General features: G+C 38.4%; 1 protein-coding gene across 1 annotated transcript in view; it reads left to right on the top strand.

The window, feature by feature from the left end:
- LOC138743249 (organic cation/carnitine transporter 2-like) overlaps nt 1–22,298 on the top strand; it is a 92,264-nt gene extending 69,966 nt beyond the window's left edge. The window contains exons 6-10 of the mRNA XM_069898223.1: nt 9,380–9,480; nt 11,402–11,616; nt 12,789–12,971; nt 16,464–16,599; nt 19,328–22,298. Coding sequence (XP_069754324.1) covers nt 9,380–9,480; nt 11,402–11,616; nt 12,789–12,971; nt 16,464–16,599; nt 19,328–19,409 — 717 coding nt within the window. The 3' untranslated portion in view covers nt 19,410–22,298. The remainder of the gene's footprint in view (nt 1–9,379; nt 9,481–11,401; nt 11,617–12,788; nt 12,972–16,463; nt 16,600–19,327) is intronic.
- Nucleotides 22,299–24,778: the final 2,480 nt, after the last annotated feature.

Here is a 24,778-nt window from a genome sequence, read left to right on the forward strand (position 1 = left end):
GTATAGCCAGTACATTAACTCCTTAGCCGTGTTGGGGGTCAGAGTGTCTAACAGTAGCATACCTGGCTTGAGTAATGCTTCCATCATTAGGGATTAAGCTAATAAAATTGTAGCATGAATAAAAGGTTTCACGACTGGAGGGAGAACACATGCTTTTAGCTTATAGCTAAGGGTAGGGTCTCACAGCAGTCTTCAGAAAGGTTCTGGGTTTAGGCAGGAAACCAATGAACAGATGGGGGTGGAGCTGGGAGGCAGGCCAGCCTTCAGCACAACACAATACCAATGAATCTCAGGTCATTGCACAGTGGTTAGGAGTTGGCCTATGGGCAGGCATATAGGGAAAAAATTGCAGTCATTTAGATGGGTATTGCAACAGGGTAACTGTAAAAAAAGTAACAAATACGGGACTAAAAGATTTGTATTTGAATGCATGCAGCATAAGAAATAAAGTGGATTACCCTCTAGTGCAGCAATAGATTAGGAGGTATAATGTTGTGGCCATCATGGAGTTGTGGCTAAAGAATGGATGTCATTGGGAACTAAGTATCTAAAGATGCACTGTGTATCAAAAGGATAGATAGATAATGAGGGGTTGACATGGCTCTTTTGGTAAGAAATAACTTTAAATCATTAGAAAGAGATACATAGGATCAGAAGATATAGAATAATTGTGGGTTGAGCTTGGAAATGGCAAGTCTAAAAGGACACTGTTGGCAGTTATATACCGACATCTATACAGTAGTTGGGATGTGGACAACAAATTACAACCCCAAATAGAAATTGCACGACAGAAGGACAAGGTTATGGTAGTCATGGGGGATTTTAACATGAAAGTGGGAAACCAGGTTGGGATTGGATCTCAAAAGAGAGAATGTGTAGAATTAGAGCATCTTGTTGATGAGAGCATGAGGTGGTTGGCTGTACTGGATTGGATGTTGTGTAAAGGAACAATTAGGGTCAGTGATCACAATATGACTGAGTTTAATTTGAGATTTACCAAGAAGAAACTAAAGTCAAAATTGTTGGTATTTCAACGGAATAATAGGAATTACAATGCTATGAGATAGGAACTAGATTGGACGGGGGAATGGAGGGAAGATGGCAGAGCAGAAATGGGTGGAGTTTCTGCATGAAATGAGGAAGGTGCAGTATAAATGCATTCAAAAAAGAGAAAATATTTGAATGGAAAAATATCTCAACTGTGGCTGATAAATTTTACATTTCAAATTAAATTAAAATTTAAAAAATTATATTTATTAATTCAGCACAGTAACAAGTCATTTTGGCCCATGAGCCCGTGCTGCCCAATTACACCCAATTGACCTACAAGGCCCAGTGGGCCTTTGAACAGTGGGAGGAAACCAGATCACCCAGTGGAAACCTGTGCAAACATGGGAAGAGCGTACAAACTCCTTACAGACAGCGCAGGATTCAAACTCTGGTCCCAGTTACTGTGCTGTAACAGCATTGCAATTATCTCCATGCTAACCTTGCCACCTTGACAAGGGAAGTCAAAGCCAATGTAAAAACAAAAGAGATGCTGTAGAAAGAAGCAAAATTAGTGGGAAGATAGAGGATTAGGAAGTTTAAAAAAACTCAAGCAGGGAACAGATGAAGTATGAAAGCAGGTAAGCAAATAATATCACTGGGGATACAAAAAACTTCTTCAAGTTTATAAAGAGTATAAAACAGGTGAGAGAGAATTTAAGACCACGAGAAAATGATGTTGGAGAAATAATGATGGGAGTCAAGGAGATGGCAGAGGAACTAAATGAGTATTTGGCATCAGTCATCACTGTGGAAGACATTAGGATTATGCCAGATATCAAATGGTATCGGAACGGAAATGACTGCAGTTGGTAGTAAAACATAAAAGATTACAGACACTGTGGTTGAAGTGAGAACACAATACTGGAGAAACTTAACCAGTCAAACAATGTAATTTATATAGTAGAAATAAAGTTGCATAACCAACATTTCAGGCTTGAGGCCTTCATCAAGGAATGGAAAAGCTCAATATGCAGTTACTATTTTAAGGGATAAGGTGCTCAAAGCTAAATGGTCTAAGAGTGGATAAGTCTCCCAAATGGATTTCACCCTCAGATTCTGAAAGAAGTAATAGTATAAATTGTGGAGGCATTGGTAATGATTTTTCAGGAATCGATAATTTCTGGTATGGTCTCAGAGGACTGTTAAATCACAAATGTTACCCCAGAAGGGTTGGAGGCAGCTGAAAGAAAATTATAGGCTGGTTAGTGTCAGTGGTTGAGAAGATGTTGGAGTTGATTGTGAAGAATGAAGTAACGGAGTACTTGGAGGCACATGACAAGATAGATCAAAACCAGCATGGTTTCCTCAAGGGAAAATCTTGCTTGACAAACCAACTGGCATTCTTTGAAAAAGTGTCAAGTATACTAGATAAAGGAGTTGCAATGGATGCTGTGTATTTGGATTTTCAGAAGGCCTTTGACAAGTTAAGTCCCCATGATATAACAGGAAACAATTGAGCATGTGTAGAACATTGGCTTATTGCCAAGAAGTAGGGTCTAAATACACGGATCATATTCTGGTTAGATGTCATTTGCTGGTGGTTTTCCACAGGGGTCAGTGTTGGGGCTGCTTCTCTTTATGTTGTATATTCATGATTTAGATGATGAAATCAATGGCTTTCTGGCTGTTTGAAGATGATATGAAGGTAGATGGAGAAGGAGATAGTGTTGAGGAAACAGGGAGGCTGAAGAAGGATTTGGACAGATTAGGAGAAGGAGCAGAGAAGTGGCAAATTAATATAATATTGAAAGGAAATGCACTTTCATAGAAAAGATAAGCAGGCAGAAATTGAAAATGCCCAAATGCTAAGAGACCTGAGTGTCCTCACTCAGGATAGCATTAAAATTAGAATCAGAATCAAGATATATTGTCATGAATACGTGTCAGGAAATTTGTTGTGTTGCAGCAGCCTTAAAGGTGCAAAATTGCTATAAATTACATTAAAAAATAAAGTAGAATAGAAAAGTGAGGTCATGCTGTTGTTTATTGTCCATTCAGAAATCTGATGGCAGAGGGGAAGAAGCTGTTTTTGTACCGTTGGTTAAACTTGCATATTGAGTTGGTGGAGAGGAATGAAAATGCAATGCTGGCAATCCTTTCAAGACAAATAAAATACAAGAGCAAGGATGTGATGTTGAGGCTTCATAAGGCATTGGTGAGACCTCACTTGTAATATTGTGAGCAAGTTTAGGCTTCTAATTTAAGAAAGGGTTCAGGACATTCACAAGGATGATTCCAGAAATGAAAGGATTATCATATGAGGAGCATTTGACAGCTCTTGGCCTGTACTCATTGTGTTATAGAGTTCTGTGTTGTGTATTGGCCTATGTGTTGTGTGGTTTTATGTTAAAAAGTGACAATTTGCCTTAGAGAGCCAAGGCGAAGGTGGACTGCTGAGAGAGTAGGAGACAGACTGAGCATGTGCAGAAAATTATGTAAAAATGTCTGGACTTAGACAATAAACCACCACTGGGGGTGCTGTGAGTGGAAGAAGGCCCAGAGCATAAGTCATGGTCTGGAGGACAGTTTAGAATGTTTGGATTTCAAAAAAAGATGAACATTCCGAAGGCAGCCAGAAGGATCGGGTCCAGGCCAAGCAACACAAGGCAACTTTGAATTTTGTGCTCTCTCTCTCTCTCTCTCTCAAAGATCTTTTGGCTTCAGTTTACCAAACAAACTGAATTTTGTTTATGATCTTTGCTTCAGTTGAGATTGAAGTTTTGTGAGTCTTGTGTGTTTTGTGTTTGTTTTGTGTCCCAAGTTTTTCTGTGGGCTGGTTGGAAATATAACTTAGACTTTAATTCCATATGTTATATTTAGGCTGGGGAATTTATTAGTTTTACTCTGTTATAGAAATTTGCATAGTAACCAGTGGGCATTGATAACAATGGGGAAAGGGGGAATTTTGAATTAAAGTTTGAAGGTGAATTTTTTGTTAATAAACTAATTGTTCATCTTTACCCCTGTGTGATATGCCTTCTTTGTGGTTTGATCTTGTAACAATTGTTATTTAGGACAATGATGGGGGAATCTTATTGAAACATTTTGAATGTGGAAAGGTATTGACAGAGGGGCAGAGTAGCTGTAGAAAGATTGTTTCCATGGTCTAGGACAAGAGAGTGTCTGCTTCGAACAGAGATGAAGAGGAATTTCTTGAGCAAGACTCAATTTGTCAAATTTGTTACCACAGGCAGCTGTGCCAGCCATGTCATTAGGTGTATTTAAGGCAGAGATTGATAGGTTCTTGATCAGCCATCCATCAAAAGTTCTGGGAAGAAGGCCAGGCAGTGGGCTGAGTGGGAAAATGGATTAGCTCATGATTCAATGATGGGGTTAACTTGCTGGGCTGAATAGCCTATTTCTGCTTCTATGTCTTATAAAATCTAGCATACAATAAAAGAGCAGCGAGCCTATGGTACAACTTTTAACACCATGGCTGAATAATATGTGGAATTCCTTCACCACGTTATAGGAAAACAAAAGGAGGTACCACAATGTTGCTAGAAATTTCAGTTAAGATGAAATGCTGAATAAACTGAGTTTGTTGGCCTTGGTGTAGTGGAGTGGGGAGGGAGGGCAGAGATAGGGTGGGTAGTAAAAAATTTTGTCATCTCAAATGTTTACAAACCCAGAGGGCAGATGTTTTGTGTAAGCAAAGTTTTAGAGATCTAAGGAAGAATTTATTTCACTCAGAAGGTGGTTGTTATCTGAAATGTACAAGCTGAAAGGGTGATGGAGGAAAAAGCTCTCATGACATTTAAGATGCAGATATAATGCAATTAAATCATCAAGACAGAGAATCCCAAGTATTGGGATTAATGTTGATTGGTACTTTGTGTTCAGCATGTATATTGTGGAGTGACCAACCTATTTCAATGCAATATAGGTCAATGATAATATCTTCAAGTTTGTAGATAACAAAGCTGATTAAGGAATGTGAACTGTGAGAAGATACAAATGAGATTTGGACAAGTTGTGTAAGTGGCAAATGCATGGTGGATTCAGTATTACTTGAATAAATGTAAGATTCAAAAAATAATTAGGATATGTGCAGGATCTAAAGGATGCAAACAGACTTCCCACTAGCATGAAGTAAAACATGAAAGTCTGCAGACACTGTTATTGAAGTAAAAACACAATGCTGGAAAACAGTGTACTTTAGAGAGCAAAGATAAACATAATCAATGTTTCAGACTTGAGCTCTTCATACCTTGATGAAGGGCTCAAGCCCGAAATGTTGGTTATGCATTTTTATCCTTGCTTTCTAAAGTACACTCTTTGAACAGGTGAGTTTCTCTAGCTTTGTGTTTTTAAACCCACTCGCATGAATTTCTTTATCAATGCTTCTTTCTGATAAAGCAATCTACAGGAGTAATCTGCTGCATCTGGTGCTCCAATTATGATCTCCTCTACATCGGACTGGATGCAGAGTAGGGGACCTGCTGAGCTGCTCCACCACTTTAGTGTCTGATATTACAATCCCAGCATATGCAGACTTCCCTGTTTAACTATTTTTTTCAACTGAGTCATGTTTATTAATTGACATTGCTCTTTCAAGGAGATGTGTGATGCCTAAACTTGTCTAAATCAGCTTTGCACCCTTTTTCATCTTTCTTACAGCTCACATGCCATGACCAACATTAAGTTGTCTACAAATCTGGAGATGTTAACAAAGAATAGGTCTCTTAGTCCACAATATGCATGCTGACCATCAACACTAAACCTATTTTCCAGCACTTGGCCAATTGCCTTCCATGCCTTGCCAATTCAATTATATTGTATAAGTTTCTTAAATGTCACGAGAGTCTCTTCCTCCATCATCCCTTCAAGTTGTACATTCCAGATTACAAACAATTTCTGAGTGAAATAAATTCTTGCTTTGTTCTCTAAACATTTTATTCCTTACCCTAATACTATGTCCTCTGGTTATATAAACTTTTGATATGAGGAAATTTCCTACTATCCACCATGCCCCTCACTCTTCTCTAATACAATGCCAACAAATTTTGTTCATCCTGTGTCTCACCCTAATGGAAATGCTCCATTACTAGCAGCATTGTGGTACCATTTCTGTCATCTTCCTATAACGTGGTAAAGGAACTCCACACTCTACTCAGCTGTGGTTGAACCAATGCTTTAGAAAGTTGTACTTTAGCCTCCTTGTCCTTGTATTTTATGCTTGAGTTTATGAAGGCATGTTACACCCGGTGCTGGAATCTGAAGCAGAAAAAAAATCATTTGGAGAATCAGACAGTCAAGCAGCAATAGTGAAGTATGTGGGATTATTGCAACTATCTTCCTTTATAATCAGATGGAAAGATTGGAATGCTGTTGTTTCTGATTCATTCAGGGAAAAGTCTGCACTAAAGTTTCATTGAGTTTTTACAGTTTATTAAAACCTTATATGATAAAAACTATGATAAAACATTTAAAACAATAATTAAAATGATGCTTATAATGGTCAATAAAATGATCAAAAAATTATCCAAAATGTCTCCATCCTTTCCTGGTTCTCACAGTACAAAGAAAAATTCAAAACTGAATGTTTATATTAAACGTGCTAAAACTAACCACAACCTTGAAGTTAGATATTTACTAGGAGACCTCATGGAATTCGTAAACAATCTTTGCCGGCTGGTTTGTGGAATACGTCTGCAAGTCATTTTAACCCTTACAGGGATGGTCAATGTTTCAGGTTTAGACTGCATAAGTGTAGGCCTTTTATTGTTTGGATCACTTGGATTTTTGTGTTTAGCTCTTTAATCCAAATCATCGGCATATTTTGTCAAAACTGCAGCCCAAGCACTGACTCATCCAGCACCCCACAGGTCACTGCCTGTCACTCGGACAAAAGATTACAAATGAAGTGTCACCTCATTTGGAAGGACTATTTGGGACTATGAATGGTAGTGAGGAAGGAAGGATGGGCACAAGTATAGTATTTTCTGCGGTCACAGGGGTCAGTACCAAGGGAGAAATTAGTGGGAAGTGTTGAATGGATGAGAGAGTCATGGACGGAGCAGCCTCTGTGGAAGGCAGAGAGGGGAAGAGAGCCAAAGATATATATGATAGTGGGATCACATAGTAGGTGGTGCAAATGGCAAATGATGATATGTTGAATTCAGTGGCTGGTAGAACAGTAGCAGAGGACAAGGTAAACCTGTACTTGTCGTGTCAAGGGGCAGAGGGGATCTGGGCCGATGTAATGGAAATGGAGGATATACATGTAAATGCTAAATGGATTGTGGTAGAGGAGAAACCATATTTTTAAAGAAAGAGGGCATCTCAGATGATTTAGAATGGAATATCTCATCCAGTTGGCAGGTGTTCAAAGATAGTGGAATTGAGAGAAAGGAATAGCATCCTTGTAGAAGACAGGGTGTGAAGAGGTATAGTCAACTGTGGGTGTTGGTGGGTTTAAGAACATGTCTGTAGAGAGTTTGTCTCCTGAGATGGAGACAGAGAGAGAAAGGGGAGAGTGTTGCCAGAGATGGACCAAGTGAATTTGAGGATGGGCCAAAAGATAGCAGCAAAATGGATAAAAGAGCTGAACTCATAATGGGTACATGTGGCACCACCAATGTAGTTGGCAATGTGGCAGAGGAAAAGTTAAAGAACCTTGTATGAGTGCTCCTGTAGCATGAATTGCTCCACATAGCCAACATAAAGGCAGTCATGGCTGGGACTCATGCGGGTAACCATAGCTACCCCTTTGACACGGAGAAAGAGGGATGAGTCAAAGGAGGAATTATTGAGAGTGAGAACAAGTTCTGCCAGGTGCAAGAGGGTGGTGAGGAGAACTAATTGGGTCTGTTGCTAAGAAGAAACAAAGGTTGATTTCAGGGAACGTAAAGGGCATGTGAGGTGTTGCAGATGTAGGGAGGGAGAGAGTAGACCGGAGGTAAGAATGGATTCAAGATAATACCAGTCAGTGGGGCAGGAGCAAGTGGAAACAATGTGTCTACTGGACAATTGGGTTTGTGGACCTTGGGCAGGTGGTAAAACTGAGCAGTGCAGGGTTGGAAAAGAATGAGGTTGGAGGTTATGAGAGGGAGATGACCAGAAATGATCAGAGATGGTCTTAGTCTCCCTATTCTGTTATTTCCTATTTCATAATAAATTCCAGTGTTTCCCCATTACTGACATTCATTTTCTTCTTTTATTTTAAACATGTCATCCTCTTAAAAAGTCTTGGAAGATGACCACCAATTTATCCATTATTTCCAAGGTCACTTCCATTTGTACAGGGAGATTTGACACTGAAGATTTCAGAACAGAAATTGGTGGAGTTAAATATGTTTTATTTAAGTGTGAAGTGTTGCATATATAAGGGAAAAGTGAACAATAAATGTCAGGAATCTTAAAAGAAATGATGGGCAGAGGCATCTGACAGTTGTGGGCCATAACTCCTAGAGAGTTATGGCATCCTTGTCTCCATTGGTCAGGACAATGAGTACAAAAGGACGAGGTCATGTTATGGCTACATTAAACTTTAGTTAGGCCACACTTAGAATACTGTGGCCATTTAGTCACCAATTCCAAGTCACAAGAATTAGGAGGTGTTAGGAAGGGTAGAGAAGAGTTGCTTGGCATAGAGGGCCTGATTTATAGGGAGAGATTACACCAACTTGGATTGTTTTCTCTGGCACATCAGAAGGTGAGGGATGACACGATGAAAGTTGATAAAATAGTGAGAGACATGGAAACGATGGACAATAAGAATCTTTTCTTCAGGGTAAAGTTATCACACACTAGTGGTTGTGATTGAGGGTAAAGTTAAAGGTAAAAGTTCCATTATTGTCATGTAATACTGCATGTAGGATGTAACATTGGTTAGATGCCAATTTGTCCTACAACACCTGGTGTTCTTAGGTGCTCTCCATTCCAATTACTGACCAGTTCTAAGCCTGATTAGCTTCCGAGATCAGACAATCTTAGGTGTATTCAGGCCATTAGGGTGAGGGGAAGGAAGATTAAGGAGATGTGCAAGCAGATTTTTACACAGAACAGTGTGTCCCTCGAACAGACTGCCAGGCGGAGTGGTGGAAAGAGATACAATAGTAGCATTTAAATGACTTCTAGATATACACATGAATGTGAAGGATATGGATGGATATCCATCATGAATAAGTAGTAGAGTTTTATTTTTCTTTGGGCATTATGGGTGGCACGGGCATTATGGGTGGCACAGACATGTGGCCAAAGGGACCCTTCATATGCAGTTCTAAGTTCCAAAGTTGACTTGATCATTTATGCCAATTTGAACTTAAAGTGAAACTTCATATTAATCATTTTCATTAATCTACTGCATTTCTTTTTATCATTCCAGCTTGAAGAAATAAAGATTAAACGTACACAGACTCATACAATTATTCATTTGGTAAAAATGAAAAACATACAAAGAATCACAATCATCTCGACACTGTTGTGGTGAGTACTTCAAAGAATCATAGTTCAGTAGGAGGCCACTTGTTCCATGACATCTATTATGGCCCTTTATCTCCCCTGCATCATTTTTACCCATATCTCTGCAAATCTTAATCACACATTGCATTAATTCACTCATATTCATTCTTGTTCTTCTGAGCTTGTTCTTCTGCCAATCATCATGAATCAACATCTTTAATCATTTACCAATCTCACATTGGTTATCTTTGGCTTATAAATACTCACAGCTCATAGAAGCAGATAAATTGTTCACTGCACAGATCACCAATAGCAATTTTGATCATGAAATTGCAACATGGTGCTGTTTCCTTGATTGAAATTGGCACCATTTCACTGAATATTCATTTTCAAATGGATAACACTAAAAAAGAGAACACTTTTATCTGAAATTAAACAAGGAAGTCTGCAGATGCTATGATTATAGTTTAATACACAAAACTGCTGGAGAAACCCAGCAGGTCATACAGCATCCAGAGAAAGCAAATATATTTTACCAAAGTTTTGCACCTCCTGAATTTCTCCAGCACTTTTGTGCAGTAAAAAAAGCACTTTTATCTGAATTCTTGTCAGCACTATTTACTCTAACTAAACCCTATATGGTTTCAAAATCTTGGTCTTGGTCTTCCCTCTTCTAAAGAAAATATCTCCAACTTTCTACTCTTTTGATCTTTCTTGAATGAATCTTCTCAAGAACTGTGTATTCTTAAATTTGATACTCAAAAAATTGAATATTCCAATGTCCTAAAGGTGTCCAAACTGTTTGTCTTTGTTCTCCAGAGAGTAGATACTTTAGCTTCTTCATTCATGTTAACTGCTCAACAGAGCTTCATGGAGCCTGAACTAAGCATTCACCACCATTTCTGAAATTTGGTTCCATTGAAGTTGAAGAACTGCATTTTGGTTGTGGAGTATAAGATGCCACTACTCTATTCTGTGTTTAAAAACAAAGGGTAAAATTCTACATCTTTGCTTCTCCTTGTAGTCCAAGATCTCATATGATTTATCAACTACACTGTCATCCTATTTTATTACCTTCAAAGATTTGGGCATCTCCCAGACTACTATCTTTCTGGCTACACAAATTCTCCCCACTACTTACAAAATGCACCATGTTCTGCTACCAACTTTTAGCTACCTTGAAATCAATAGAGTTTTTGAAGTGGAGTACAAAACCGGAATTATTAATGCCTGTTGAATCCATTTACAGTCCAATGGCTACTTTAATAAATGTCAATAATTCTTACAAATGATCTCAGGATTCATCCCTTTGAAGGAGAGAAGAGGCAGCAATGTTAGTGTCACAGTTAGTACATGTTATTACAATGCCTATGACTTGGGTTTGAATCTGGCACTGTCTCTAAACAGTTTGTACATTCTCCCCATGTATGCATGTGTTTCCTCTGGGTGCTCCAGATTTTGCCAATTCTTCAAAACTTTTTGGGGTTGTAGGTTAATTGGGATACTTGGGTGGCACAGGGTTATAAACCAGAAGGACCTGTTACCATGCTGTATGTCTAATTAAAAAAAAAATGTTCAGCCTACATCATTATACTTGGTGCAAATGAATGGTGTATCTCCTTCTGTGCACTTTGGCTGAGATTCTCAACGACTGTGTGGATTGTAGCCAGTACACCAAATAACCAGGGCGGCAGGGGAAAGATAAGACGGCAATGGAGTTGTGCTTGATTATAATGCAGAACATTTGATTTTGCAGTAAGTTTCAATGGAAATGGTGCTGTTTGCCAATGAAATATGGTCATTTTATATTTGCCAATAATATGTGAACCAGATTTGTGTCTGTATGTGTTGGGAAATGGTAGATGCCGTGTCAAAATGGAATACAACAGTTTGAAGATGGGAAGTTTTACAGCATTCTTTAAAAGATATTTTCTCATTATTGCAGGATGATTATATCAGTTGGATACTTTGGGCTGTCGTTGAACACTCCCAATCTTCATGGCAATAACTATTTGAACTGTTTCTTCTCTGCTGCGATTGAAGTTCCTGCCTACACAGCATCCTGGCTTTTTCTTCAGAGGTTACCACGCAGGGTCACCCTTTCAGGCTCACTTCTTCTTGCTGGAGCTGTCCTTTTACTCATCCAGTTCATCCATTCAGGTACATTATTTTTAGTCCTGTGAAAATAAATACATGGATAACCCAAGTAAATGGTTTACCTGACTCTGAAGGAGTATTGACATCCTTCTGCATAGTTCCATAGTTCACAATCTCAATAATTTTGGGTAGGTTGTGATGATGAAGTGCTGGGCAGAGAATAGTGAGAGAAAAATTGGTAGGATAAGAAATTCACAAGAAAAAGTAGTGAGATCAGTAAATACCCTAGCTAAAATTTTCAAACATTCTTTTCATTCATGAAATATTTCCTTTAGATTTGGCTATTTTAAGGTATTTGATGCAGTTCACATTCATTGCTTTTGTGACTGATTTTTACATTTTGTAATAGCTTTTCATTGTGCAGTTTTCTCATGAACATTACAAATATTGTTGATACCCTTGCCAGTAGCATTCAGCATTCATAAATATCTGTTATCTTTGACATGCTATTGCCTAGAAATCGATTTTGAGTGTGGTGGACTTTACAGGGTTGTGTTATTTAGTTTTGTAAAACAGGACATTCTGCATGAGTTTGTAAAGATGACCTGGTGAACACTAGCTCATGGTTGACATTTGCCATGCAAGCTGTGCAACAAATAATAATCACTTGAAACACTGCAGCTAAGTAATTTTATTCTCTTGTGGAAATGTTGCTGGGCACTGGTAGAGAATTCTGCCATCAGAAATGCTCCATTTTCAATCAAGATGTTCAGATTGGAGGTAGAGCTTGAGAAAGAGGACAGGAGTCTTAATAAAGACAATAACAAAGTGGCCCACTCTTGAAGTAATGTTCAAAGTACATTCTATCACTTTGAGATTTTAAATATCCCAATCCATAGGTTTTCCCCAAAGTTCAGGGACAATAACTGGGAAATGCCAAGTTCTTTTCTATTTGCTTACCTGTGAAATTCCTATATTAAAAAACATAAATATAATTCACCCACTCAATGACTAGAATGTCTTTATGCCATGTGTTTCACTCTCACCTGTCAATTAAGTTTAATCCCACTCTCAAGGGTCTTGCTTCATGAATGTATGCTGTGAATGTAGATGTGTCCACTGGAAAATATATATTAGAAATTGTGGAAGAATTCCATGTGTGGGCAGATGTCAAGATTTTACAGATAAGTATATTGAAATAAACCACCGTTTATGATTATTTCTGGTTTATTTAGGTATTTCAAAACTTACCACTGTGCTGGTGATGACTGGAAAATTTGCCACCACATGTGGCTTTTCCATGATTTATGTCTACACCACCGAATTGTATCCAACTGCAGTACGAAACATGGGCTTTGGAGTGAACTCAATGGCCAGCAGAATATCCAGTATCCTCTCACCTTATATTTTTTATCTTGGTAAGATAATTGTTTAAATTTCTGTACATAGCTGAAGGATTCTGGTAGTCTCTCAGAACCGACAATTTCAAAACCCATACTACTAGTGCAAATGGTATCAATAGAGATAAATACAGTAATGCAAAAATCTGTAGAATAATCCTTTCTTTATCTTCTATTACTTTTTGAGAACAAGAATTATGGCATTTTAAAAAAACATTAGCATGTTGAATATTTACAGAAATTACAGTGAACTTTTGAAGTCTCTGTTCTTCCTGAATAATCACTGAACCGAAGACACGGCCTTACTTTTCATGCATTATTATTGCTATTAGTATTTTATTTTATTTTTTATAGTAATGTCATAAGATGGTTATAATTTGTATGTTTGCTCTATGATGCTGCTACAAAGCACCGAATTTTATGACTTGTTCATGACAAAAAATTCTGATTCTGATTCCTTAAGCCAATGGTTCTCAAACTTTTTCTTTCCACAGTAAAGGATTGCATAAGGTGGTATGTGGGTGGAAAGAAAAAGTTTGAAAACCACTGTTTTAATCATAGCTAAATGACTCGTTATGTGCATGGTTTCATAACTCCAAAGGAAATGGGCCAATGACAATTTTTCTCAAGCAAAATATTTCAGTAACAATTGGGTCTAGAGCAGTGGTTCTCAACCTTCTTTTCCCACTCACATACCACCTTAAGCAATCTCTTACTAATCACAGAGCACTGATAGCATAGGGATTACTTAAAGTGGTATGTGAGTGGAAAGAAAAAGATTGAGTACCACTGCTTTAAGGGATTATGAAGAAGGGACCAAGGATTTACAAGAGCCCTTTCAATTAATCATTATATTTGTAGATTTGAGCCACTTGCATTACGATAGTTCAATTATGCCCAACTATTATAAAACTGGCAATTGTCATTCAGTCTCAGCAATTTTATCCATGTCCTTGCTTGTTCAGTAGCTCTGTTTATGACTAAGGAAATGGAGTTCATTAATTGATTGCAGTCCTTTAATCATTATTATTTCAGATTTTTGATACTCTCTGGTCTTTTGCTCTGCAAAAATGCAGAAATGTTGGTGTTAAGTTCAGAAATTGATTTCACCCTTGCGTCCACAACATTGCATTCAAATAATATTATCAGGTGCAAGTAGTGAACATGTTTATGAGGCTTTAGTGACATGTATTATGACTATCCTTGCCATGTCTTGCTGTTATTCTCTCACATGCACTACAGTCATCTGTCTTTAATTTAACCGTGACCAGAAGATTGATGAGAACAAGGCTGAGACATAGTCTCCCAAGATTTTATCAAGGTTCTTCAGAGGTCCTGCATGGTGGGCTGGTCTGAAAAGTTAGATTATACTGGATTCAGAGTGAGCTAGCCAATTGAATACAAAATTGGTTTGGAAGAAAGACTTAGAAGGTGTTAGGGAAGTGTTGTTTTTCAAGTTAGAGTCCTGTAACCAGTGGCTTTCTATAGAGATCAGTGTTGGAACCCCTATTGTTTATCCAATATATTAACAATCTGAATGGCAACGTAGATGGCATGATGAATAAGTTTGTAGATAACACCAAAATTGTTAGTTTATTGTCATATGGTTGTACATATTCAAATATAACAAAACAAAACAGTAATATCTCTGGACCATTGTGCACACAGATGGAGACCAGTATATAGGTAAACCTTGCTTTATGAATACTCAAATTACAAAAATGTACTTATACAAAGAAACCCATGTTTGCTTTTACAAAGAAATTATAATGGCTATTTGCCTAAATGAAAATTGCCTCCAATGGTAGTCAATAGGTCTTCGCTTTACAAAGTTCTGGTAAAAGAATTCATACCTTCATAATGCAGAACACACTAACACACACACACACACACACACACACACACACACACACACACACACACACACACACACACACACACACACACACACACACACACACACACACACACACACAAGTCTCTTTGAGGGACTCAAGGATGGTTCAACAGTCTCATTGCCTGCGCGAAGAAGCTGTTTCCCAGCCTAGCAGTCCTGGTTTTTATGCTCTTGAACCTCTTCCATGAAGGTAGCATTTCAAAGTTACTGCTGGTTGGATGAGAAGAATCCTCGATGATTCTCTGAGCCCTCTTTAAGCACCACTTCCTGTAGATATTTTTGATAGAGGGAAGAGAACCCTAGTATTCTTCTGAGCAATTTTAAACATTCTCTGAAATGACCATCAATCTGATGCTTTGCAGTTAACATTCCACGCTATGATGCAGCCATCCAGGACACTATCTATAGTTTTCCTTTAGAATGTTGTTCAAATGGTTGCCGGTAGCAGTGACCTTCTTCAACCTCCTTTGGAAATATAGGTGCTACTGCCCCTTCTTGATTAATGAGGAAGTGGTGTGGGTCCAGTATAGGTTATCCTTTAAATGGATACCAAGGAATTGTTTGGACCCCACTCTCTACAAGTTGGAGTGTTCATATCATCTCAGACTTGCAAGAAATTGCAAAGGCATGTGTCGATTGAGAAATAGCAAGAATTCAGAAAAGGAAATAAGGAGATTCAGAAGAGCAAATGGACAATATCATCTTCCACCTCTGGAAAATGACAGTCATTATGACTACCCTCAATGAAAGAGTCAAATCTAATTTTGGTATGGCACACAAGGAGAGTCCTTGCAAGGGTTCTCCTCACCCACCACCTCCCAGTTACTGAAGAGTTTCTGTCTCCTTGTGGTGCAATTTCCATCCATTTGAAGGCATAATGGACATGACCTTCATGTGAAAACTCCAAGATAAATTAAGGAAGTTACATCAACTTTGATACTTGTCTTCCTTTTGATCTCACAAAGACTTTGACTTTGTCAATCAGAAGGGAGAGTGAAAAGTGTCTGGACAGCACAGAGGGTCAGCGAACAGAGCTGCTGCCTCACACCTCCAGTGAACCTGGGTTCAGACTGGATCTTGGATGCTGTCTTTGTGGAAGTTGCAGTTCTCCCAGTAACTACATGGATTTCCCCTGGAGGCTCCAGTTTCATTGTATATCCCAAAGACTAGTGGTTTAGTTGTACAAGCATATAGATAAGTGGCAGAATCTGAAGGAAGTTAATGGGAATGTTAAGGGGTGGGGTGTAAAATTAGATTAATGTATAGTAAATGGCTGGGTGATTCTCAGCATGCTCTATGGGGGCTGAAGGAACTGTTTACCTATTTCTTTGTACCACATCTCTCTGATTCTGTGACTCTAACATGTTGGGAGGATGAATGTACTCAGTAACAAAATGGCAGGATGTGAGTTTGATCTTGTAATTATTCATCTGGTAAATTTCAGAACAATTCCCCAGTTATTCACTGGAAAAACTCTTTAATTTTTACTGGAAAATGTAGCCTAACAACAATGACTTGAAAATTAACTTGATGTGAGGTGTGTAATGTGCAATACTCTGTGTTAATGCTTAGGTCTTCATTTTGCTACAAAAATATCTTGTTTCTTTTCACAGGCATTCATCATGAGTTTCTACCTTATAATATAATTGGAAGTTTAGCCATTTTATCAGGAATTCTAGTGTTTTTACTGCCTGAAACATTCAGTCGTCCTCTCCCAGATACCATTGAACAGATGCAAAATATCAAGAGGTAAGTTGTAATAATGTTCATTTTTTTTCTAATTTCTCTGTTCAGACAGCAGCTCATATCAATATAGTAGTTGCAAGAAACAAAGTTGTAATAGAAGGTGATTTTAACTTTCCACATATTGATTGGGACTCCACACCATACAGGGCTGCATAGTTTAGTGTTATATGTGGATTGTGGAGGAACACCTGGCCTCTCTGTCTGGAACATTGGGGATTGTGGGTGGTCATATGACCTCCCTGTCTGAAACTTATTTGGAAATCACATTAGCTGTCAATTAAAGTTGGACACCGGCCTCCCATTAGTGCACACCTTACCATTGGCTCATTTAAATGACTCAGTGTTATCATTGGTCAGATCCCCAGCTCTGAAGAGTATAAAACATCAATGCATACAATATTTCTTTCTCTCTGCCTCTTGGTCCAAGTCCTGGACATCGGTCCACTCCAGGTCGTTACTGTGTACATCGCTGGAGAAATCGTGGGTAAGGTGTACACTACACTCAAGTTGAGTCGTAATACTGCAATAGATCAGTGCTTGCAGAGATCTGCACCCTTGTTAGTACAGGGAATCAGGTGTGTTTGAAAGTCCCTGTTTGTGAAGTGCGTACACATGCAGGAGCATGTAGAAACTAGGCAGCCACTGGTATTGGAGTCCAACCTGGATCTGATATGAATGTCTATGTATGGTTGTTTAGAAGTAGAGTAATTAAGTATCATTTGAAATCTTCCCCCATTTTTCACCCATGTGTTCAATAAAGTTACCTTTGATTGTAACGTTTGTGTCCAGATTTGTCTCTCTGTGAACTCACTGAAACTGATACTCTTGCAAACTCAGTAATTAACGCTGCGAGCAGGGTTCAAAGAGTTTCTGCTGGACAGGTGTGGACTATTAACCACGTGGGAGATTGTGCTATTGTGTGTGTGTACTGTCATGTGTATGCATTATTATATACATGCTCACCAATGGGGGGTATAAGAGGTGACCCACAGCTAGCAAAGGAACCCTGGGGAGGAATTAAAATTTCTGGGTGGACCAAAAATTGCCAGGGGTTCAGTCATTTGGCGGTGTGGCTGGGAAGCTATGCTATGGCAGTCGACTGGATTGACAGGCTAAAAAAAGATAAGGCACCACGTGGTGTCCTTCTTTGAGAAATTGGGATTTCTAGAGACCAAGTGGAGTCATGGAGGAGCCCTTTGACTTATAGTGTCTCTCCTGAGACACCAACATGAAATTGCAGGAGAATTAGGCTATCAGGGTGCACAGAAGTACCCTCCTGGAGGGATTAGAGTACAAGGGGTGGGGAGCACATGCTCAAGTTTGTAGGCTGAGGCAAAGTTCAGTGACATAACCCTGCCGGTGGCTTACAGAGACATGTATGCCCTCTGGAGAGAGCATTGCAGGGGGAAGCTCCATGGGTGTGGAGCTTCTGTGTGCTGCCCACTCTGACCTGGACCAGCCACCCCTCTTTTCCTCCCCTATTGAAGGTGGCCCCTGACTAATCTATCTTGTGTGCTCTCCCAAACACATCCAACTACCACAAGAGAAAACGATCCTTCAGGCTGTCCTCTTCTCAGTGAGAATCTATGAAATGCTCATCAAAACAGACTGCTGCGACCCCATTAGCACCAGCTCATTAAAGCTTCAAGGAGCTGTTGTCATGAACTATACAGAAAACTTTCAGAGACAGACAAGAGCTGTTGCCATGGACAAATTATTACGTGAAATTCCAGCTTAACTATGTCCACAACCTTTGTCATGCACCTTTTAAATTGAACCCTGAGCTGTGGCATTTACTCTTCACTAATGTCTCTCAGCACACTATCAGGAAATTGTAGTTTCAACTTTTAATTATAATGCTGCAGATCATCCACTAGCAGGAAATATTGCATATATTTTGTGACCACTCAATAATGACAGCGTCCCTCCAGTTCTCCCCAATAATAGACATTAATTCCTCATGGAGTGGGTGCTTCAGGAGCTTTTAAAAGCTACTAATTTGGCCAACTTTCAGTCCTGATTCCTCCTGGTGATCGTTACAGAGAACCAACACAGGCATATGTGGCACCTGTCTAAAGGGAATGTGAGCAGGAACGGTATCCTGATACCAGACAGCAGACCAGAAAAACAGGACACTCCCATGAGAATATGGGTTAGCCCTGGAAGCATAACACCAATGATGGGCATCTGGGCTCTGTGCCAAGGGAGCACACAAACGTGAAGCCAAGAGAGGGGTTCGGCACCTAATGGATGATGTTACACTATGTGTTTGCAGACGTTAGTGGTAAAGGTGCACACATATGACAGCTAAGCCAGAAAGACCAGGCATGTGCGTCAGTGAACAGACAACTTTCTTTCTCTTCCCTTTCTCTCACACTGAGGAGTAATTCCCACAGTACCTTGCTCCATCAGGAACACAAGGATCATGATTGGTCCGGGGCAAGGGGCCGTCAGTTTGTGAGGCATTGTCATTGAGGTTGATAATGTGCCTTTTCCATCCTAAGGAAGGAATCTGGAGCACCCAGAGGAAACCCTTGCAGACATGGGAGAACATACAAACTCCTTATAGATGACACAGGATTCGAACCTGGGTCACTGGCGCTATGATAGCATTGTACTAACTGCTATGCTAAGCATGCGGCCTTCTATGACTATAACAGTCCATGGAATGTGTTGGGATGGTTTCAGTGCTCATACATTCTTTTTGACAATACTTTTTGTTTGATTGCAGATTCAGATTTCGAGGTGTATCCAAAAATCACTTCAGTATTTATAAGAAAAAGAAATTTGAAGATTGTGGTCAAAGAATGTAGGAAAATTAAACTCGCAACTGACCTGCAGCAAAGAAAAATTGGATAATCAATTCCTTTTCCTAGTTTATATCACAATGTAATATATTACAACATATGTGAAAATGCATCTAAAATACTCAGGGTCCACTAATCTATACAAATCAACAGATTACTGCATAATCACAATCCTGATGACCTAACTCATTGATTATCTCTGTCCCATTGCAGATGTTGCCTGACCCATTGAGTTCTCCCAGCAGTTTTTTTACTGCACAATTTTACAACAGAAACTTGTTCATAATTTGGGCTGAAATACATCATCAGGTAAACACAACTAGATCTATCGAGAAATACAGCAGGGTAACAGACCATTTTGGCCCATGAGTCCATGACACCCAATTTACACCCCATTAAGTTTTTGAAAGGTCAAAGGAAAATGAAGTCCCCAGAGAAAACCCACACCAACAATGGGAGAATGTATGAACTCTTTACAGCATGGGATTTGAACCCCAGTCCGGTCCTAATTGCTGGTGATGTAAAGGCATTGTGCCAACCACTACGTCAACCGTGCCACCTATCTAATGTAATTGTCAACTCTTCAGATCCCTGCAGCTCAGAGGTTGGATATTTTCATGAAGGGACCAATGAATGACATTTAGAATGAACTGCCAGAAGATATTTAGAAGACATTTTGACAGGTGATTGGATTGGAAAGGCTTGGAGAGATAAGGACCAAATGCAGGCAAATAGGTCTCACTGATAATAAATTGGTTAATAAAGTTGGTTGGTTTGGACAAGTTGGGCCAAGAGCCTATTTCCATGTTTCGTATCTCCATGACTCCAGAATATTACTTGACATATTGTGAGAGCCTGAGGTATCCTGATGCATCTGGATGGGATGAGGTCCGCCAATCTCAGCCTGTCCTAATCTCTCACAATGCCGTGCACAAATTAACACAATCATGGAGGTAAAGAATGCTAGACCAGGAGCACATCAAATTAATTCTGTGGGATTTGGAAGAGAGCTTTTGCTTTTGTGGATCCTACAAAAACAATGTGCGAGTTACCAATCACTTTTGGGATTATTCATTGAATGCACTGCAGATAATTCAAGCTAATAATAATGCAGTCATGTTTGGAATACATTAGTTTATCTATTAAAAGTTGCCTACTGCTGAAAATAAGTGGGACATTTGAGCACTTAATATTCAAACTTTTTAATTGGTATTAAAGAGAGAAAGGATCCCAATCCCCATTGGATAATATTATCACAACACTATCAGCAGATATGAAAATGGACCCATACAAAATATATTTTCACTCGAGTTTCTCCTCAGAGAAAATAATTTTTTCAGTGAGCCAAAAAAAAATTAGTTGATTGTGTTCGTTATTCGTGAAAGAAGTTGCTCCCCCTCCACTTTTGCAGCTGAAATCCAAATTTTCACTGGGTATTGGGTCAAATATCCAGAGAAAAGATGTAAAAACAATAACTGTAAGTTAGGATACACACCTTTGAATAGTAACACAGTACCAGGAAAAAAAATATAAGTAAAGTTTGAGAAAGAAGTCCCAATTGAAATAAAATTTTGAGATAATAACAATAAAAATTAATGATGAAAAACCATGATGAAGTAAATTGCAAGCTAGGGATCCATGGAACCATGGGTGTGTGGATTCAGAATTGGCAGGCCTGCAGTAAACAGAGTAGTAGTGGATAGAATGTATTCTGCATGGAGGTCGGTGACTAATGGAGTTCCGCAGGGATCTGTTTTGGGCCTCCTGCTCTTTGAGGCTTTTATAAATTACCTGAATGGATAGGTCTGTAAGTCTGCAGATGACACAAAGGTTGCAGGTGTTATGGATAGTTTAAAAATTTGCTGAACCTTACAACAGGATATTAACAGGATGCAGAGATATGCTGTAAAGTGACAAATGGAGTTCAATGCAGTTAAGTGTGAAATAATGTAGTTTGGAAGATCAAACAAAGGCAGAGTACAAGGTTAATGGCAGGATTCTTAACAGTTGGACTGACCCATAGATACATTACAAAAAAATACAAAATTCTCCCTACATCATAATGCACCCAGTATTCATGGTACCGCACATGCGGAAGGCATGGTTGTTTATTTGAGAAGATAGATACAAATGAATGGGATTTGTGTCAACCATCACATGGATCTCCATGAAATATACTTATTATAGAGCAGCACAATTAAGGTATTTATCAGATTTTTATCAAACAAGGAAAAAACCAGATTGGACTAAAATAGAGCAAGATAAAATAGGGGAGAATGTACCAGAACGAATACTTTATAAGTGGGATGAAAAGTTGGTATGATATAAAAGCTCACCAGTATTGCATCATTTACTCAATATTTGGAAGAAGTTTCACTTAGAAAGGAAAAAAACAAATTACCAACTACCAAAATTATTTTTTTTAAAGTAGAAAAATTTTGGGAAGATCTAAACCAAATATTAAATAAAATTACAGAAAACAATATACCAAAAAATCCAGAGATCTTCCTCCTAAGTAACATAAAAAACAAAGAATTTGGAATTAATTTGGATGGTGCACAAAAAAGATTTGTTAAGATAGCTCTAGCCGTAGCAAAAAAATGTATTATGTCAACCTGGAAATTGGAAGATAATTTGAAAATACAACAATGGTATATAGAAATGAATAAATGTATTCCATTAGAAAAAATAACATATAGTTTATTGAAATATTTGAACAAATATGGGAGCCTTACATGAAACACAATAGAGAAAACCTACCGGGGACATTCATTACCTAAATTAACGAAAGGAGAAGGAAATGAAAAGAATTGACTCAGTGGATTTTCTTGTTTATTTTTATTGAATGACAACATTGTTTGACTGGTTTAATGTATCCTAGATTTTGTACTTTAAATGGATGGGGGGGGGAGGTAGGGAGGGTGGGATGGGAGGAGGGAGGGGGGGGAGAAAATGGCACTGTATACATTTGAAAAGGAAAAAGTATGTATCATGGTCAATGTGGTTTATGGTGTGAAAAATAAAAAAATTTACCAAAATTATTATTGACGCAATATCAGCTAATCCCTTTTACAATAGATAACCTTTCCTTTCGAGAATGGGAGAGAAAAGGAATTAAAAGAATAGAAAATTGTTTTTTGGGAAATAATTTATTAACATTTAAACAAATGAAGTACAAATATGGACTAACTCATGGTACAATGTTTGCATACCATCAACTGAAAGCCGACTTAAAGGACAAATTGGGAAAGACAGATTACCAGAAGGAAGCAGCTTTGAATATGTGATTACAGACACAATTATAATAAAAATATTTATAACGAACATGTACATCAAGCTGCAAGAGAAGGAAAATGATGAAATAAGCTATAAAACCAAACAAAAGTGGGAAAAAGATTTTTAACATAAAAATAAAAAATGAAACATGGGAAAAGGTATGTTCTGGAACTATGAAGTTAATAAACACAAGGTTACACATGATACAGTATAATTGGTTACAGAAGTTATATATCACGCCCCAAAAATCACAAAAATGGGATCTAACATTATCAGATAGATGTTTTCGCTGTAAGAAGGAAATGGGAACAACAGTACATGAAATTTGGGCATGTGTGAAAGTGAGAAAATTTTGGGAAGATCTAAATCAGGTATTAAATAAAATCACAATAAACAACATACCAAAAAATCCAGAGATCTTCCTGCTAAGTAATATAAGAAGTGACGAATTAGGCCTCAAACTGGATGAAGCGCAAAAAAGATTTATCATGATAGCCTTAGCTGTAGCAAAAAAATGTATAATGTCAACTTGGAAATCAGAAGAGAGCCTGAGAATACACCAATGGTACATGGAAGTGAATAAATGTATTCCATTGGAAAAAAATAACATAATTTAAAAAATAAAGTCACATTATTTGAGCAAATTTGGGAGCCATACATGGAACATTACAGAGGGCTTGCCTCGGACCTCCACCCCTAAAATTATAAGAAGACAAAACGACTTGATCCAGTGTGTAAAAGTAGATGACACATTTTTCTGGTTTATTTTTCATTGTGTGATGACATTGTTTAATAGTTTTATTGTATTGTATATGTTGAATGTTTAATGGGTTTGATGGGAGGAGGGAAGGAAGGGGGGAAAAAGGGGAGAAAATGCCACTGTGTATATTTAAGAAGGAAATGTTTGTATGTATTTTGATTGATATGGTTCACAGTATGAAAAAAATAATAAAAAAAAGAACAGTAAGAACAAAGACAAGTGGATAATATTACATCACAATCCTCTCTTTACTTTGTAATTGCGAGAGGCTTTGGCCTTAATCACCAAAACACCCAGGCAGACAAATGAATGCCACCAATTGTGGGGCTAATCTCTTGCTGAGAACATTCAAGATTTTCTTCTTGTTTTTTTTAATCCAGTTTGATAATTTCACCAAAATTAGTGATGGGGCGGGATGATTAATCACTCAATGTTACTTTGCCAGGAAGAAGCTAAATTGGCCAGTGTTCTGAATGGTACTCTCTGGTCCCAATTGGAAAGTTTCTGGTCCCAACCATGGCAATGACGTACACCCAAACACCAAAGTTATCATCAAATATTTCTACCAAAACCAGGACTTTCTTAACCCATCACTACTGCAATTACTGTGACATGGAATGGGGGAAGAGAGTGGATTTTACAGGCTTCAAAGGGAAATTTTGGGGTTTCATTCCTAGGTGGAAAGACTTTTGAATTCGATAAAGTGAAATTAGAATAAAGCAATTATTTTAGGACTGAATGAAATTGGAACAAATTTGTAACAGCATCAGTGTGAAAGGGAGCACAGTGTAAATATTAAATGTACCTATCTGAAGGCCGATTTATCAAATATTTGAATTACATTTTATTTGTCCTTTTCATTCACCACAAACCGACTGCATAATAACTATCTTCACAAACTCTTGCCGGTGTCAATAGCTCTCTGATGTATTGCTCCTGACTGTGCTCCCACCCATCCAGACACAGTTCCTGTTCGACTCCAGACATGTTGATGAAATCTGGCTGGGGAAATGTCTCCAAAAGGTAGCAGCTGCATTTGCCATAGAGGGGATCATCTCCTTGCACCAGAGGGATCGTCCTGTTCATCCACGCTTCGCTGAGGTTGAGATTCCCAGGGATCTCACAATGACCCACAATTACCTCCTTTGTTTTGTCCAATTTGAGCCTTAGGTTGTAATTCTCACACCATTTCATGACATTTTCCACCTCTTTATATTTCAACTCATTGTTGATACTGATGAGGCCAACTACTGACATGCCATCTGCAAGCTTGATGACACTGTTGGAGTTGGATCTGGAATTGCAATCATGGTTCAGAAATGTGAACAGCAGTGGACTG

This window comes from Narcine bancroftii, chromosome 9 (assembly GCF_036971445.1).
Source record: "Narcine bancroftii isolate sNarBan1 chromosome 9, sNarBan1.hap1, whole genome shotgun sequence".
Classification (NCBI taxonomy): domain Eukaryota; kingdom Metazoa; phylum Chordata; class Chondrichthyes; order Torpediniformes; family Narcinidae; genus Narcine; species Narcine bancroftii.